This window comes from Dendrobates tinctorius, unplaced genomic scaffold, assembly GCF_039654945.1.
Source record: "Dendrobates tinctorius isolate UK_male_01 unplaced genomic scaffold, ASM3965494v1 ptg000017l, whole genome shotgun sequence".
Taxonomy (NCBI): domain Eukaryota; kingdom Metazoa; phylum Chordata; class Amphibia; order Anura; family Dendrobatidae; genus Dendrobates; species Dendrobates tinctorius.
Window position 1 is genome coordinate 3,237,992 of NW_027361685.1, and position 18,068 is coordinate 3,256,059.

Here is an 18,068-nt window from a genome sequence, read left to right on the forward strand (position 1 = left end):
ACGTGCCGTCCGTGTGCTGTAGATGTGCCATCCATGTGCTGTACATGTGCCGTCCGTGTGCTGTACATGAGCCGTCTGTGTGCTGTGCATGTGCCGTCCGTGTCTAACATGGAAAGTCTATGAGAAGCTTTGTAATTCCATTTCCATTATCCATACGGATGACCAAGATCAGAGTCTCATTATCCCGAGTAGAGAAGCTCCAGGGACAAAGACGCCGTCTGGTCCTAACACGCTGGGGGCCCGGAGTATCCAGCCACGGGGCCCGGATTCTCTCATTTGTGGCCCCAGCATTTCTTGTAGAATAAATCCCTTTCTCACACAGTCCTGTAGTAATGACTTTGTTCTCACGTTTTGTAGGAGGGTTCGTCTGACTCCATCTTATGTTATCAGTATAAGTGCGAGAGATGAGAGACCGACGACTGCAGTTTTACCATGTGTCCAGCATCAGTTCTACAGTGTGAGAGATGCGGGGTCTGTGACTGAAGCTGGGGGTATACGGGTGTACATAGCATACATAGGGGTCTGCGACCAAAGCTGGGGGAATACAGGGGTACACAGCATACACAGAGTAGTCTGCAGCCGATGCTGGGAGTATACGGGTGTATACAGAGTACATAGAGAAGTCTATGACCGAAGCTGGGGGTATACAGGTGTATAAAGCATACACAGAGGAGTGTGCAACCAAAGCTGGGAGTATACAGGTATATACAGTGAACACAGAGGAGTCTGCAACCGAAGCTGGAAGTATACGGGTGTATACAGTGTACACAGAGGGGTCTGCGCCTGAAGCTGAGGGATCATAGGTGTATACAGTGTACACGGAGGGGTCTGTGACTGAAGATGGTGGTATACAGAGTACACACACGGCTCTGCTCCGTACACCTCGTACACACACGGCTCCACTCCGTACACCTCGTACACATGCGGCTCCGCTCCGTACATCTTGTGCACACATGGCTCCACTCCGTACACACACGGCTCCACTCCGTACACCTCGTACATACACGGCTCAGCTCCGTACACCACGTACACACACGGCTCAGCTCTGTACACCTCGCACACACATGGCTCAGCTCCGTTGACCTCGTACACACGCAGCTCCGCTCCGTACACCTCGTGCACACGCGGCTCCGCTCCATACACTTTGTGCACCCACGGCTCCGCTCCGTACACCTCGTATACACATGGCTCTGCTCTGTACACCTTGTACACACGCAGCTCCACTCCGTACACCTCGAACACACATGGCTCCGCTCCGTACACCCCGTACACATGCGGCTCCGCTCCGTACACCTCGTACACACACGGCTCTGCTCCGTACACCTCGTACACACAGGGCTCCGCTACGAACAACTCGTACACACGCGGCTCCGCTCCGTAAACCTCGTACACACACGGCTCCGCTCCGTACACCTCGTACACACAGCTCTGCTCCGTACACCTCGTACACACACAGCTCCGCTCCGTACACCTCATACACACACGGCTCAGCTCCATACACCTCATACAGACATTGCTCTGCTCCGTACACCTCGTACACACAGGGCTCTGCTCCGTACACCTCGTACACAGACGGCTCCGCTCCGTACACCTCGTACACACAGGGCTCTGCTCCGTACACGTCGTACACACACGGCTCCGCTCCGTACACCTCGTACACATAGGGCTCTGCTCCGTACACCTCGTACAGAGGCGGCTCCGCTCCGTACACCTCGTACACACATGACTCCGCTCCGTACACCTCATACACACAGGGCTCCACTACGTACACCTCGTACACACGCGGCTCCGCTCCGTACACCTCGAACACACGCGGTTCTGCTCCGTACACCTTGTACACACACGGCTCCACTCCGTACACCTCGTACACACACGGCTCCGCTCCGTACACCTCGTACACACGCGGCTCTGCTCTGTACACCTCATACACACATGGCTCTGCTCCGTACACCTCGTACACACACGGCTCTGCTCTGTACACCTCATACACACATGGCTCCGCTCCGTACACCCTGTACACACACGGCTCCGCTCTGTACACTTCGTACACACACGGCTCTGCTCCGTACACCCCGTACACACACGGCTCCGCTCCGTACACCTCGTACACACGGCGCCGCTCTGTACACCTCGTACACACACGGCTCCGCTCCGTACACCTCATACACACACGGCTCCGCTCCGTACACCTCGTACACACACGGCTCCGCTCCGTACACCTCGTACACACACGGCTCCGCTCCGTACACCTCGTACACACAGGGCTCCGCTCCGTACAACTCGTACACACGCGGCTCCGCTCCGTACACCTCGTACACACGGCTCCGCTCCGTACACCTCGTACACACGGCTCCGCTCCGTACACCTCGTACACACACGGCTCCGCTCCGTACACCTCGTACACGCGACTCCGCTCCGTACACCTCGTACACACACAGCTCCGCTCCGTACACCTTGTACACACACGGCTCCGCTCCGTACACCTCGTACACGCGACTCCGCTCCGTACACCTCGTACACACACAGCTCCGCTCCGTACACCTTGTACACACACAGCTCCGCTCCGTACACCTCGTGCACACACGCCTCCGCTCCGTACACCTCATACAGACAGGGCTCTGCTCTGTACACCTCGTACACACAGGGCTCCGCTCCGTACACCTCGTACACACACGGCTCCACTCCGTACACCTCGCACACACCCAGCTCCGCTCCGTACACCTCGTACACACACGGCTCCGCTCCGTACACCTCGTACACACGGCTCCGCTCCGTACACCTCGTACACACACAGCTCCGCTCTGTACACCTCGTACACACACAGCTCCGCTCCGTACACCTTGTACACACACGTCTCCGCTCCGTACACCTCGTACACACACGGCTCCGCTCCGTACACCTCGTACACACACGGCTCCGCTCCGTACACCTCATACAAACAGGGCTCTGCTCCGTACACCTCGTACACACACGGCTCCGCTCCGTACACCTCGTACACACACGGCTCCGCTCCGTACACCTCGTACACACACGGCTCCGCTCCGTACACCTCGTACACACACGGCTCCGCTCCGTACACCTCGTACACACACGGCTCCGCTCCGTACACCTTGTACACACACGGTTCTGCTACATCCCCCCTGTAAACCCCTCCTGACCCCACACAGAAACTTCCCCCTCATCCAGCACCATGACAACCAGCACAGCAGAGTCCTGCACACACCGAGGCCCCTGATCATGTGACCCCTGACTCCTCCCCTCCTGTGACCTCATCACAGGTCCTGTGTGCACAGAGCAGCTGTAGAAATCTCCGGCCTCCGGGGTCTCACCAGACTTCGCTCTTTTCTTGCAGGGGCCGCAGTGGATTTCATCCTGGATCCATAGAGCTGAATAGAGGAGCGATGTTCCTTCACTCTGATGGGAATTGATGGTGACGTTTGTCCAACGTCCACGTTGCCGAGTAAATCCCCCCAGGACTGCAGCCGGTAAAGACCCTGATATCCACAGGTGTCCCCTCTAATTGGGGGAAAGGGATAGAAAAGCCTCTTATCCCGAGGGGAAACCCTGTACATGGAGACATCGGCCTCAGATCTCTCCTGTCCTGTTCTTCCAGAAAAGCCTCAAACTTCTGTGTGTGACTCAGAGCTGAGATCTAACGGGAGAGAAGATTCCAGTGCGGGGAAGACGGGAAACCTTCATATAGACGGCCGGTGGGGATGGAGGCAGTGACCGACTCTGGCCACATCTGTCTCTAGAGCCGCAGTAGAAGATGAAGATGTCATCCTCACCATGAAGGAGTTATTTCTCATGTCGCGTGTAATGAATCTCTCCTGCAGTATTGCTAATGCCGATTCCAGTGTCGGTAATGAGACGAGAATTAGCGTTATGGAAGATGAGTCTATGAGGAACGTGTTCAGCTGCCGACTCCGAGGAGGAAACTGCTTGTTGTCTGTGGCCTAAATATATAGGTTTTATTAGTAGATGTCAGGGGAGAAAACTAAACCCTGTAAGATAATAAATCTCCTCATATGTTTCCCTTATTATCTCCAGTAATTGTATTATTACACAGGATTCTTATGATGTTACATCGGATCATCTTCTTCTCATTCAGGTCTCTACAATATCGGATCCTCTCAGTGAAGATCTTCTACAGAAGAGAATTTTCCTGATTTACCCATCAAGGATGGATATGGACAGAGACAAGATGGCGGAGAGGATGTTACACCTCACCCTAGAGATCCTCTTCCGTCTCACTGGAGAGGTGAGAGATTCTGATGACGTCACATTACATCATTCTTATCTATGGGAATAACAGATGGACAGAACTGGAGAGGTGAGGACTCTGGGAATGTCTGTAGTGAGATTTATTAATGTGTCTCTCCATAACCAGGATTACACAGTGGTGAAGAAGACCTCTAGTGATCGCTGTCAGGACCCTGTGTCTGAGGGATGGGGAAGATCCCTGAGCCCAATCACGGGGCCTCCACCTCACCCCCTGATCCATGAGGACATCAATGACCAGAAGATCCTAAAAGTCACCTACAAGATGATTGAGCTGCTGACTGGAGAGGTGACACTGCTGGGAATGCTGGGACATTATACAGTAACACTATGATGGGATCGGGGGGATGACGGTATCATTGTATGTGTCAGGTTCCTATAAGGTGTCAGGATGTCGCTGTCTATTTCTCCATGGAGGAGTGGGAGTATTTAGAAGGACACAGAGATCTGTACAAGGACGTCATAATGGAGGTTCCCCAGCCCCTCACATCACCAGGTAATAGACAGGACTAAATACACACGGCCTATAATTATCTGTATGTAGAGAATGAATTCAGTCCCTGTATGTGTTTCCTCCAGCTCTATCCAGTAAGAGGACAACACCAGAGAGATGTCCCCGTCCTCTTCTTCCACAGGACTGTAACCAAGAAGATCCCAGTGCTCCTCAGGATCATCAGGTAGATGGAGATAAGGTGTCAGGAGATCTCCCCTATGATGTGTAGACGGCTGTGAAGGTCTTGTGCTCAGTCTTGTTTTATCCACCAGTATTATATGTTTTATACTTGTGTAATGAGAACGGTGGAGATGGCAGGATTAGAGCTGATCATAGATGGGACTTCTCCATCTGTCGGTGACTTTTACAATATTTGTTTCAGGGTGAAGATCTGACCCATATTAATACTACAGAGACATATGTGAGGGGTGATGAGTGGTGTAAAGAGAAGATTCCCACATATGACTACCCAGGTAAGTAGTAACCACTGAATGCAGAGAAGTCACAGATTCCTCTCAGTCACCGGCTGTGGCTGCTTTATCGGTGGTGTAGTCCGGCCTTATTACCATGATCACCATTTTGCCTCTAGACCACAACATTCTCCTCCACGCAAAACTGTTCTAATGACATTGGGCATTGAAAGCCCTTTTCTATAGACCTTACAACCTGGAGGATCCTCCTACCCCCTGGGATTAGTGTGAGGGTGATTCCTTAGTGCGAGATCTATATGATTGCTTGTACCTGACCCAATATAGGCCGAGTGCACGCTTACAGAGTTAGATGTCTACTCTTTTCTCAGCAAAGGCTTGCATACAACTGAAGTTTATTCTCAAGACAGAGAGTCAGGAAATGGGTGTCACACAATCTCCTGAGTAGCCAGTGTCAGTCTATGATAGGTCCATTTCAGCTTCACTTCCATATATGGTATCCAGTATCTCAGCTTCTGCATTCCAAGGATTCCTTCCAGGGTGTTGTCTGAAGACACAGACGCCATCTTGGTACACCATATCTGAACTGACTTATATAAGGGTTAATAATTGATTTCATTAGCCATTCTCTCCTTCACATTGGGAGACGCTGACCGCTACCTGCCCAGATCTGTAACTATAAAGCCAAATGACAGCGTACGTAGAATGTGCTGACAAGATAGAAAATCACTTGAAGAAAAATCTTATGCTGGGCCTGTAAGAGAAAGCGGAGGGTAATGATGCTGTTGGCTTCCTAGATCCCTGAGATCTTATCGGATGAATCTTCTCTCCCTTCTGTGCTGCTGAATGTCTCATGGTCCCTACAAGACCAGGTCCAGTCTTTCTGGCCAAACTTCCCTTTTATGATCGACAACAGTAAATGTGCAGTGAGGCCAAGTGTGAATTTCTGTAGAGTAACAGCAGAGTTTCCCTTTATCCTGACTTTTCAATTTGTATAAAATCTACCGTATTTTTCGGACTATGTGACGCACTGTTTTCCTTCAAAAATGTGGAGTAAAATGGGGGGTGCGTCTTATAGTCCGGATGTACCGGCTCTGGCTGTGGTGGGTAGGTGGGGGAACGGCATCAGCGGAGCAGCGGGTCACAGGAGGCTGGAGCCGGTGGCTGCAGCTAACTCCTGTTGCTGTGGCTAAAGAGAAATGAATACTCACTGCATTACATGCCCATGGGCTTGGAGGGCAATGAATATTCATTTCTCGTTAATAATAGTATCTTGATATGATTAGCCCCTAACCCTGGTACTGGTATGCATGGCCCCATCCTTATAATTGGCCCGCACCCCCATCCCCATCCTGGTATGCATGACCCCATCAGAAAACATTAAAAAACAAACCATTACACTTACCTACCCCGCGCTCCCTCGCAGCGTCCTGCTCCGATGCAGCAACTGCTATATGCTTGTAAGCAGCACATGGCAGGGATGTCACGCGCTGCTCACAAGCAGAGAACAGCTGCCAGGACTGTGCACGCAAAGGGCAGTGAGTATTCATTGCTCTTCAGTAGCACACAGTGTCAGCCACCGGCTTCCTGCTGCTACCGGCGGTCACGTGTGCTGCTACTTAAGATAAATGAATATTCATGAATTCTCACTGTTCTCAGCACTGCTTACAAGTATATAGCAGTTGCTGGCACCGGAGCAGGACACTGCAAGGAAGCGCCGGGTAGGTAAGTGTAATGGTTTGTTTTTTTTAATGTTGTGTGATGGGGCACTGCATACCAGGACGAGAATGGCCCATACATACCAGGATAAGGATGGGGGTCCGTGCATACGAGGATAGGGATGGGGGACCATGCATATTAGGATGAGGTTGGGACCCTGCATACCAGGATGGGGGTGGGGGCTACTTATAAGGATGGGGCCCTGCATACCAGGATGAGCTGGGGCCCTGCATACCAGGACGAGATGGGGCCCTGCATAACAGGATAGGGATGGAACCATGCATAACAGGATAGGGATGGGACCATGCATACTAGGACGAGATGCGGCTATGCATTCCTGGAAGAGATGGGGGCCCTGCATACCAGGATAGGGATGGGACCATGCATACCAAGATAGGGATGGGACCATGCATACTAGGATGAGATGCGGCTATGCATACCTGCTGTTGGGGAGCTATAGAGGGAGGGCTAAATTAACCCTTCACGGTGGACCAAGTGATTTCCAAATTAATCCACGGGGCATTGCTAGCAACTGGGAATGACCAGACGGAGACATATGCCTCTGTATGGGAGGATCAAGGCAGATCACTAACCCCGTTTATTATGTCACCTTTTTATAGTATTTTGCTTAATTATGCAAAATACTCAGCTACCAATAGCATCGTCGTAATACATTTACTTTATAAGCCAATAGTTTTGCAAGAAAATCGGAATATGTCCCTAGTTACATGATGCAGAGAATAGAACAATAGCACATTCATCAGGGTCTCATATCTCGTGCAAGCTGGAACAGTCTGGTTTTATTACAGCCGTGAACTTTCCCCTAGTTACAAAATTTAACTCGTGAACAACAAAATGGCGTCGCAAACACAAAAATGGAGTCTTTGAGAACAAGATGCCCCATACATCTAAATACTGTACTTCACAATACCAGGCTGAGGATGGGGCCCTGCATACCAGGATAGGGATGAGGGTGATCATTCCTGTCAGGATAGGAATGAGGGGGCATGCATACCAGGATATGGATGAGGCCATGCATACCAGGATAGGGATGAGGGATCCATGTATACCAGGATGGAGATGAGGGATCCATGTATACCAGGATAGGGATGAGGGGGCCATGTTTACCAGGATAGGGGATAAGGGGGCCATTGGTATCAGAATGGGGATGAGGGGACCATATATACCAGGATAGGGGATATTAAGTACAGAATTTACCACATTTTTTGCTTCATTTTTTTCCTAATTTCTGCTTCTAAAACCTAGGTGCGTCTTATGGTCCAAAAAATATGGTAATTTCAAGGAGGATTGTGATAATCTACAGGACAAACATTCCACCTGTGCCATGATAGATCTCTAAGCTGTGCGTGGCTGATGGCTATAATATACATTTATTCCCGCCTGCAGGAGATGTGTTGGCTCCAGCCCTGGCGTCATGGATTCACCCCATGTCATAAATTCCATTATGCTTTCCATCCTAAGGAATTCAGATTACTCCACAATCTCTCCTGAAATGGGGGCGCTAATACTTTCTCTACTCTTCTGGTCAGGACTCATAGTGGCTCCAATTGTCCACCATAAATGAGTGCAGCTCCAGTTTAGTGTTCTCCCCTCGTATGTACGTTGTTGTTGGGGATGTAACATATTTTTTTATTCTATGTCTTTTTTTAACCTGTTCCTTCTGTATGATAGTTTGATTGTGGTGGGATCGGCCTTCCTGCCTAATGTGAGTCTGTAACTCCCTGATAGTCTTAAAAAAAAAAATCTCTCCATTGCCTCTTCCAAATGCCTAAGATCTAAATTTAAAGGGAACCTGTCAGCCGGATTGTGCACAGTAACCTCCAGACACTGTCAGGTCAGCGCCGTTATACTGATTACAATGATACCTGGTGATGAAATCCGTCTTGTGGTTGTTGTTTAATCTGTATTTGTAGTTTTCAGTTAATGAGAATCTCGTGCTTCGGGGCGGGGCTTTATGTGATGAATATGTAATCATCACATCTGTCCAAAAAATAAGGAAAAAAGCAGCACAAAACGGCCATAGTCCTGTTTCTTGCCTGCACTTATCCTGCCCTCACAAACCTTGTCCATGTATGCTTTTCTGAAATAAAGGACTTAGGTTTTTTATGATACGGTAAACGGAGTGTGCTGCTTTTTTCCTTTTTTTTTTGGATTGTCTTGTGTGCTTCTTCAAGCAAGCACCTTCACTACCGTGCTTTCACCCTGCAAAGTGTTGCTGACTCAGAGTCCACCCACTCCACCAGTAAGTAGACTGTTTCTTAGTGCCTTTCTATTTTTTTCTTTTTGATTTACATATTCATCTGTATTGGCTTTTGACAGGTCGCTAATCCCTCACTGACCTGCCCCCATTATTTCATAATGCATATAATAGTGTTGATATTATTGTTGATAATGCCTATTGTGACCTCATTCTCTGGTCCACCAGCAGTGAGTTCTCCTTCCAGACTCCCTCTGGTGGTAACAGGAGGTAGTGAGGCTGATTTAATCAGTAGAGATCTGCCACCTGATAATGAGGATGACGATTGGACCTCAGGAATCTTAGACTGGATTTAAGACAGCCGACGCCCTAGTCTTTGCTGGTGATTGCTTCTGCTTTCCAGGTCTTGGTTTTCAGCTCTGTTCCAGCCTTTTCAAGCTAAGTGTTTTTGCTAATGTTCACACTTGATTTTGTTGGTCTATTCAGTTTTTTGTGTGTTCAGCCAGCCCCGGCTGGGGCTGTGCTGAATTTCTACTCCTATTTATCTGTATTTGCCAACTTGCTTTTTAGTCCCTTATTAGATTGGCCTCTTTTTGCTCTGTCTCAGAATATTTCAGAGTGCTGATATAGTGGGAGAAGTCTAGTGACTTCTGGGTTAATTTTGTTATCTGAAGTGTTGGACATTATTTTTGTAGGGTTTTTGGCAGATTGCAGACAGTGTCTTTCCTTTCCTTTCCTTTATAGTTAGTTTGGGCCCCATCGTTTGCTCAGCCTATTTTCCTGCCTGTGTTTGTGTTTTCATCTTGTTTCACCGTCAATACATGTGTGGGGGCTGTCTATTCCTTTGGGGTCTGCTCTGGGGCAGTTAGTTTTCCCCTTTTCTTGCTTTAGGCTTATGTAGTCCTCCGGCGGTGACGAGGCGTCTGGATCATCGAAGGAACGCTCCACTGCTACTGCTAGTTGTGTGGTTAGGATCAGGGATCTTCAATCTGCATAGTTACCAACCTTTCTGGTTTTCTGGGACTTAGCTTTTTGTTGTCCTCCTCGGTGACTCATTCATAACAGAATCACCAGCCATACCTGTTGTGAGTTCATTTTTCCCTTCATCATTGAGGTCTGATGAACTCCTTCCTCTGGTGAAGGAAGGTAGTGAGACTGATTACCAAACACCTGGGCAGCTAGATGATAACTGGGTGGCTGGAATTGAGGACTGGATATAAGGCTGCCGATGCCCTTCTTCCTGGCTGGTGATTTTCCTGCTGGATTCTTGTAGACCAGTCTGATTCCTGCGTCTCAAAGCTAAGTTTTTCTGCTCTGCTTTGTACTCTTCAGTTTTGTTTTTGTTTTGCCTTGTTTTTTGGGAGTTCTGCCATCCCCGGCCGGGGGTGAGCTGAATACCATTTTTGTCTCTGATCTGTTGATCTTTTGCTCTGTCTTCAGAATATACCTGAGTGCTGATATAGTCTTTTGAAGCCTAGCGACTTCAGGGCCAGTTTTTCCTATCAGTCGGTTGGCTCATTTTGATAGGGTTTTTGCGGATGGCAGACAGCAGCTTTCCTATCCTGTCCTATGTAGTTAGCTTGGGCCCCATTGTTTGCTCAACCTATCTTTCTATCTGTGTTAGTGTTTTCATCTTGCTTCACCGTCATTATATGTTGGGGCTGCCTATTGCTTTGGGGTCTGCTCTGGGGCAGTTTAGTTTTTCCCCTTTCTGTCTTTAGGCTATGTAGCTCTCCGGCTGTCATCGAGGTGTCACGGGGGCTTAGTTCAACTAAGGCTGAAATACCCGGGGCCCCTGTGGTGTCCCTTTACTAGGGGAAACCCTGTCTGACCCTCAACCCAGGGTTTTTGCTGAAGGTGCAAATGCCTGAGCCTCCGACCTTTCCTTATCTCCTGCTCAGCCCTGCACTTAACCCTCCACCCTCCACCCAGTGAGAAGTCACCACCAAAGCTCCCACACAAATAATGACAGACAGGGAGAACTTAAACTGCACTGCGCCGCACACACACAGGAATAAACAGTAATGTGAACAGGGCACAACTAAACACAAATATGGGAAGGAGAAAGGATAACGATGGATCATACGACACCAGATATGAATCTCTCTCTCTTGAACACCTCCACTCCAGACCGGAACCACTTGGTATGAAACACAAGCTATAATCGGCGACGCCCATAGGCCAGCATGACTATTTAAAGACCGTGGGCGTGACTAACCATCCAACCTGGTCTCCAGCAGGATTAACCCCCGAGAGCCTGAAGATCAGGCCGGCGCCACTGAGGCTATAGTGGCTGGAGGTGGAACTACCTCTGCCTGCCGGATGCTGTGGTGTGAACAGCGTCCGACATGACAGTACCCCGTCTTCTACGAGGGACCCCAGGGCCCTCAAGACTCATAGGACCCGGCTTGTCCTGATGACGACAGTGAAAAGAACTGACCAGCCGATCCGCATGTATGTCTGAGGCTGGAACCCAAGACCTCTCCTCTGGACCATACCCCCGCCAGTGCACCAAATACTGAAGAGTACGGCGTACTACTCGAGAGTCCACTACCTTGGCGACCTCGAACTCTAACTCGCCATCCACCATGACTGGAGGTGGCATCGGCGTCGTGTCCACCAAGCCTACCACCTTTTTCAATAAAGCCCTGTGAAACACGTTGTGTATCTTGTACACCGCGGGAAGTTCCAACCGATAAGCTACTGGGTTAATGATGGCAGAAATCCTAAAAGGCCCAATAAACCTTGGACCCAGTTTTAAAGAAGGGATTTTGAGTTTTATGTTCTTCGTAGCTAACCACACCCATTCACCCACACACAGGTCCGGACCTGGCACGCGTCTACTGTCAGCCACCCGTTTGTACCTGGCACTCATGCTCAACAAACGCTGTTTCACCCGCCTCCAGACTGATGACAATTGGGCTCCTAGCTGATCCTCCTCCGGGACACCCCCGGAGTCACCCTGACGTAAGGTACAAAACTGAGGATGTTGACCGTACACACAAAAGAATGGAGACTCTCCTGATGACTCTTGGCGGTGATTATTTAATGCGAATTCGGCCAGAGGAAGGAAAGTAGACCACTCCTCCTGGTTGTCGGACACAAAGCATCGTAAATACTGTTCTAGATTTTGGTTCATGCGCTCAGTTTGTCCATTAGACTGTGGATGAAACGCCGATGAATGTGACAACTTGATCCCCAACCTTGAGCAAAAAGCTTTCCAAAACCTCGCCACAAATTGCGTACCCCTATCAGATACTATGTCAGACGGTACTCCGTGGAGTCTGACCACCTCCTTCACAAATACCTGAGCCAACATCTTAGCATTGGGTAAAGAGGACAACGCCACAAAATGCGCCATCTTTGAAAAACGGTCAACCACCACCAGGATGACCGTGTTCCCTGCCGAGGCTGGCAAGTCAGTGATAAAATCCATGGAGATTTCTGTCCATGGCCTATTGGGTACCCCCAGAGGCTGTAGCGTGCCAGCAGGACGGGTTCGGGGTGACTTAGCCCTAGCGCACGTGATGCAAGCTGCCACGTACGAGACCACGACCTGCCGGATTTTGGGCCACCAGAAACGACGCGATACCAGCTCTAAGGTGCCCTTCACCCCTGGGTGACCAGCCAGTACCGAATCGTGGTGTTCCTTCAACACCTTAGGCCGAAGATGCAGGGGTACAAATGATTTGTTGGCGGGAAGTCCTGGTGGTACCTCCTCTTGGGCCTCGGCAATCTCCGCCTCTACCTCAGTCATGAGAGCCGAGACCACTACCCCTTTCTGGAGGATGGGTACCGGCTCTTCCCGAGGTTCTCCCCCCTGAAAACACCTAGACAAAGCATCCGCCTTGGTGTTTTTAGCCCCGGGACGGTACGTCACAAGAAAATTGAAACGAGTAAAAAACAATGCCCAGCGAGCCTGCCTAGGAGACAGACGCTTGGCCGACTCCAGGTAGAGCAGATTCTTATGGTCGGTGATAACTGTGACCTGGTGAGCCGCCCCCTCCAAGAAGTGTCGCCATTCCTCAAAAGCCAGTTTGATGGCCAACAACTCCCTGTTGCCGATATCATAATTCCGTTCGGCCGGCGACAACTTCTTGGAGAAGTAGGCGCATGGATGCATCTCGCTCAAGGACGAGCCTTGAGACAGTACTGCCCCCACTCCCACCTCCGACGCATCAACCTCTACCACAAAAGGTTTAGACACGTCTGGTTGCACCAGAATGGGGGCTGAAGCAAAACTATTTTTCAGACGCTCAAATGCACGTATAGCCACCTCAGGCCAGTTCGCCAGATCGGCACCCTTTTTTGTCATGTCCGTGAGCGGTTTGGCGACAGTCGAAAAGTGTTTTATAAATTTCCTATAATAATTCGCAAACCCAAGGAACCGCTGGAGTGCTTTCAGACTCTCCGGCCTCTCCCATTGCAACACCGCTTGCACCTTAGCGGTGTCCATTTTAAAACCAGCTGCGGACACAATATATCCCAAAAAGGGCAACTCCTGGACAAAAAATAAACATTTTTCCAGCTTAGCATAGAGCTGGTTCTCCCGGAGCAACTGTAACACCTGCCTAACATGCTGCAAATGAGTGTCCCGATCGCTAGAATAAATGAGGATATCATCCAGGTATACAATCACAAATCTCCCCAGGACATGAGCAAAGACATCATTAATAAAATGTTGGAAAACGGCAGGCGCGGTGGTCAACCCAAACGGCATAACCAGACTCTCAAAATGACCCTCAGGAGTGTTAAACGCCGTCTTCCACTCATCCCCCTGACGGACCCTTATGAGGTTATACGCCCCCCTGAGGTCCAGCTTGGAAAACCATTTTGCCCCCGCTACCTGGTTGAACAAATCCGGGATCAACGGCATTGGGTAGGGATCACGGATAGTAATCTGGTTTAACTCTCGGAAATCCAGACACGGGCGTAACCCCCCATCTTTCTTCTTAATGAAGAAAAACCCCGCGGCTACAGGCGAGGACGAAGGCCGGATGTGACCTTTGCTCAGACTCTCCGCGATGTAGTCTTTCAGAGCTTGTCTCTCAGGACCAGAAATATTAAACATCCTGGCCTTAGGTAATTTGGCCCCGGGTTTTAACCTAATAGCACAGTCATAGGCTCTATGTGGAGGCAGTTCTGAGCAACCCTTCTCAGAGAAAACATCCGCGAAATCCTGCAAAGCCTCCGGCAGGCTGGGCGTCACGGCGGACACACATGTGGCCAAGCAATTGTCTTGGCAGAAACCACTCCATTGTACTATGTCCTGAGTTTTCCAATCAATTACCGGGTTGTGCCTGGACAGCCATGGAAAACCCAGGACCATTTGAGCTGGGAGATTACGGAGGACCCAACATGTAACCGACTCAGAATGTAGGACCCCAATGTGGAGTTTCACCTCTGCCACAAACTCAGTAATCTCCCCTTGAGGGAGGGGAACAGCATTAATGGTCACCACCTGTATGGGGTGAGGAAGTTTTTCAATCTTAAACCCGGCGGTGTGTGCAAACTCCTCATCTATGAGATTGGTGGCGGAACCGCTATCCACAAACACTGATATAGGTAGCTCTCTGCCGGCGACAATAACCTTGGCAGGGAGCATACATTGAGATACCATCATGGAGGATATGCATACGCTCAGTTGGGTCTCCTCCATACCCTCTGAGCTTAACAGTTTTCCGCCGGTGTGACCCTCTTAGGTAGTACCGGGCAAACGTTAACATAATGACCTCCTTTACCACCGTAGAAACATGCTCCGGACTTCCGGACTCCCGGAGCGCGAGGCTGAACCTGTGCCACGCCAGCAATCTGCATAGGTTCAGGGGACTCATCTACTTCAACCACACCTGCACCTCTGTTTTCCCCCAGAGGTAGCGTCTCCTGTGCCCCCTGACGAAAACGGCGATCAATACGTATCACCAAACTCATGGCAGACTCCAATGATGCCGGAGTCTCATACATCAGGAGGGCTTGTTTCACCCTCCCTGATACCCCATGAATAAACTGGCTCCGCAGTGCTGGGTCATTCCACTGTGTGTCTACAGCCCAGCGGCGAAATTCCGAACAATAGTCTTCTGCCAAGCGCTCCCCCTGGCGGAGGGCGCGGATTTTAGATTCCGCTAGAGCCAGTCGGTCAGGGTCATCGTAAATGAGCCCGAGGGCAGAAAAAACATTATCGACCGAATGAAATGTAGCAGAGTCAGGTGGTAAGGAAAATGCCCATGCTTGGGGATCACCACTCAGTAATGACAACACCAGCCCTACTCGCTGGGCCTCATTACCTGAGGATATTGGCCGCATGCGGAAGTATAATTTGCAGGCCTCCCGAAATACGACAAATTTGCTGCGATCGCCTGAACATCGTTCTGGCAGCGGAAACTTCGGCTCTGCACCGATACCTGCAGATGCCGTTTGCACCTTTGCTACTACCAGGCCCTGCTGCTGAACTGCCCCATTCAACTCGGAGACCTGTATGGACAGCGCCGCCAACTGGCGGGTTATGGAATCTAATGGATCCATGGACTCCTGAAAAAATGTGGGCCGATTATAATGTCACGGGGGCTTAGTTCAACTAAGGCTGAAATACCCGGGGCCCCTGTGGTGTCCCTTTACTAGGGGAAACCCTGTCTGACCCTCAACCCAGGGTTTTTGCTGAAGGTGCAAATGCCTGAGCCTCCGACCTTTCCTTATCTCCTGCTCAGCCCTGCACTTAACCCTCCACCCTCCACCCAGTGAGAAGTCACCACCAAAGCTCCCACACAAATAATGGCAGACAGGGAGAACTTAAACTGCACTGCGCCGCACACACACAGGAATAAACAGTAATGTGAACAGGGCACATCTAAACACAAATATGGGAAGGAGAAAGGATAACGACGGATCATACGACACCAGATATGAATCTCTCTCTCTTGAACACCTCCACTCCAGACCGGAACCACTTGGTATGAAACACAAGCTATAATCGGCGACGCCCATAGGCCAGCATGACTATTTAAAGACCGTGGGCGTGACTAACCATCCAACCTGGTCTCCAGCAGGATTAACCCCCGAGAGCCTGAAGATCAGGCCGGCGCCACTGAGGCTATAGTGGCTGGAGGTGGAACTACCTCTGCCTGCCGGATGCTGTGGTGTGAACAGCGTCCGACATGACACGAGGGGTCTAAGGCACCGTAGGAACCCCCCACGGCTACTGCTAGTTGTTGTGGATAGGTTCAGGGGTCTGCAATCTGATAGCTGCCAACCTCTCTGGTTTTTCTGGACTTGGCTGGTATTTTGTTTTTTCCTCCTTTGGTGACTCATCATAACACATACCGCAGATTCTAGGGTACTCAAAAGCAGGAAAAAATTGTTTAAAAAAAAGAAAGAAAAAAAAAAGTGTCAGAATTTTTTTATATATATATTTTTTCAACTTTTTTTTTTCTGGGGCCGTAGGATTTTTTTTTTTTTCCTAATGGAGATTAAGCAATTGACTGATCGTGTGGAGCAACTTGCTGCTGAAGTGCAGGGAATTTCCACTTACCTCATTCAGTCACATGCTGCTGAACCTAAATTCCCCACTCCTGATGTGTTTTCTGGGGATCGGTCTAAATTTTTGAATTTTAAGAATAACTGTAAATTATTTCTTGCCTTGAAGCCTAACTCATCGGGGAGCTCTGTGCAGCAGGTTAAAATTGTCATCTCCTTGCTGCGCGGCGATCCCCAGGATTGGGCTTTTTCTCTGACACCTGAAAATCCTATTTTGACTAATGTGGATGCATTTTTTCAAGCCTTGGGGTTGTTGTATGATGAACCTAATGCTGTTGATCAAGCTGAGAGAACCCTGTTGGCATTAAACCAGGGTCAGGATTCTGCAGAGTTATACTGTCAAAAATTAAGAAAGTGGGCGGTCCTCACTGCATGGAATGATAGTGCATTGGCAGCTCTATTTCAGAAGGGTTTATCAGAGACCGTAAAAGATGTTATGGTGGGATTTCCTGTTCCCTCTGGTCTGGATGATTCTATGTCATTAGCCATTCAAGTTGATCGGCGTTTACGTGAACGTAAAACTAAACGGGAGGCGCTGCCACCTTTTGAACAAATGTCTGAACCTATGCAATGTGATGGGGTTTTGTCTAGGGCGCAATGTCAGGAATTTAGAAGGCGTAATAAGCTGTGTTTTTTCTGTGGAGACGCCTCTCATACTATTTCTGTCTGCCCTAAATGAGAGAAACGTTTTGCACACACATTTGCTGTGGGTGGTGTACAACCTAAGTTCCTTTTGGCAATTACTCTGATCTGCTCCTTATCCATGTTTTCCACTAAGGCTTTTGTGGATTCTGGAGCAGCGTTGAATCTGATGGATTTGGACTTTGCTAAACGTTGTGGTTTCTCCATGACGCCTCTGCGGACGCCTATTCCTTTGAGGGGTATTGCTGCTACTCCTTTGGCGGAATAAACCTCAGTTTTTGACCCAGGTGATAATGCGAGTTGCCCCAGACCACCAAGAAAATTGTAAATTTCTGGTGCTGCATTATTTTCATGCCACTATTGTTCTGGGTTTTCCCTGGTTGCAAACTCATAATCCTGTTTTGGATTGGAAATCTGGGTCTGTGGTGAGTTGGGGCTGTCAATATGTGCTTAGGGACGCTCCTGTTTTCTTCACCTCTCCTCAGTCTCATGATATTCCTGATTATCTGGCCGATTTTTCTGATGTATTTAGTGAGAGTAAGTCTGCGTTTTTGCCTCCTCATAGGAGTTATGACTGTGCAATTGAGTTGATGCCTGGGTGTAAATTTCCCAAGGGTCGGCTTTTCAACTTATCAGTACCCGAACACGATTCTATGTGATCCTATATTAAGGAGTCGTTGGAGAAGGGTCATATTAGACTATCCTCGTCACCTTTAGGTACTGGGGTTTTTTGTGGCCAAGAAAGATGGTTCATTAA

General features: G+C 49.5%; 1 protein-coding gene across 1 annotated transcript in view; it reads left to right on the forward strand.

The window, feature by feature from the left end:
* The first annotated feature begins 404 nt into the window (after positions 1-404).
* LOC141082385 (uncharacterized) overlaps positions 405-18,068 on the forward strand; it is a 31,647-nt gene continuing 13,983 nt past the window's right edge. The window contains exons 1-5 of the mRNA XM_073566324.1: positions 405-455; positions 4,391-4,570; positions 4,654-4,777; positions 4,861-4,958; positions 5,157-5,247. Coding sequence (XP_073422425.1) covers positions 405-455; positions 4,391-4,570; positions 4,654-4,777; positions 4,861-4,958; positions 5,157-5,247 — 544 coding nt within the window. The remainder of the gene's footprint in view (positions 456-4,390; positions 4,571-4,653; positions 4,778-4,860; positions 4,959-5,156; positions 5,248-18,068) is intronic.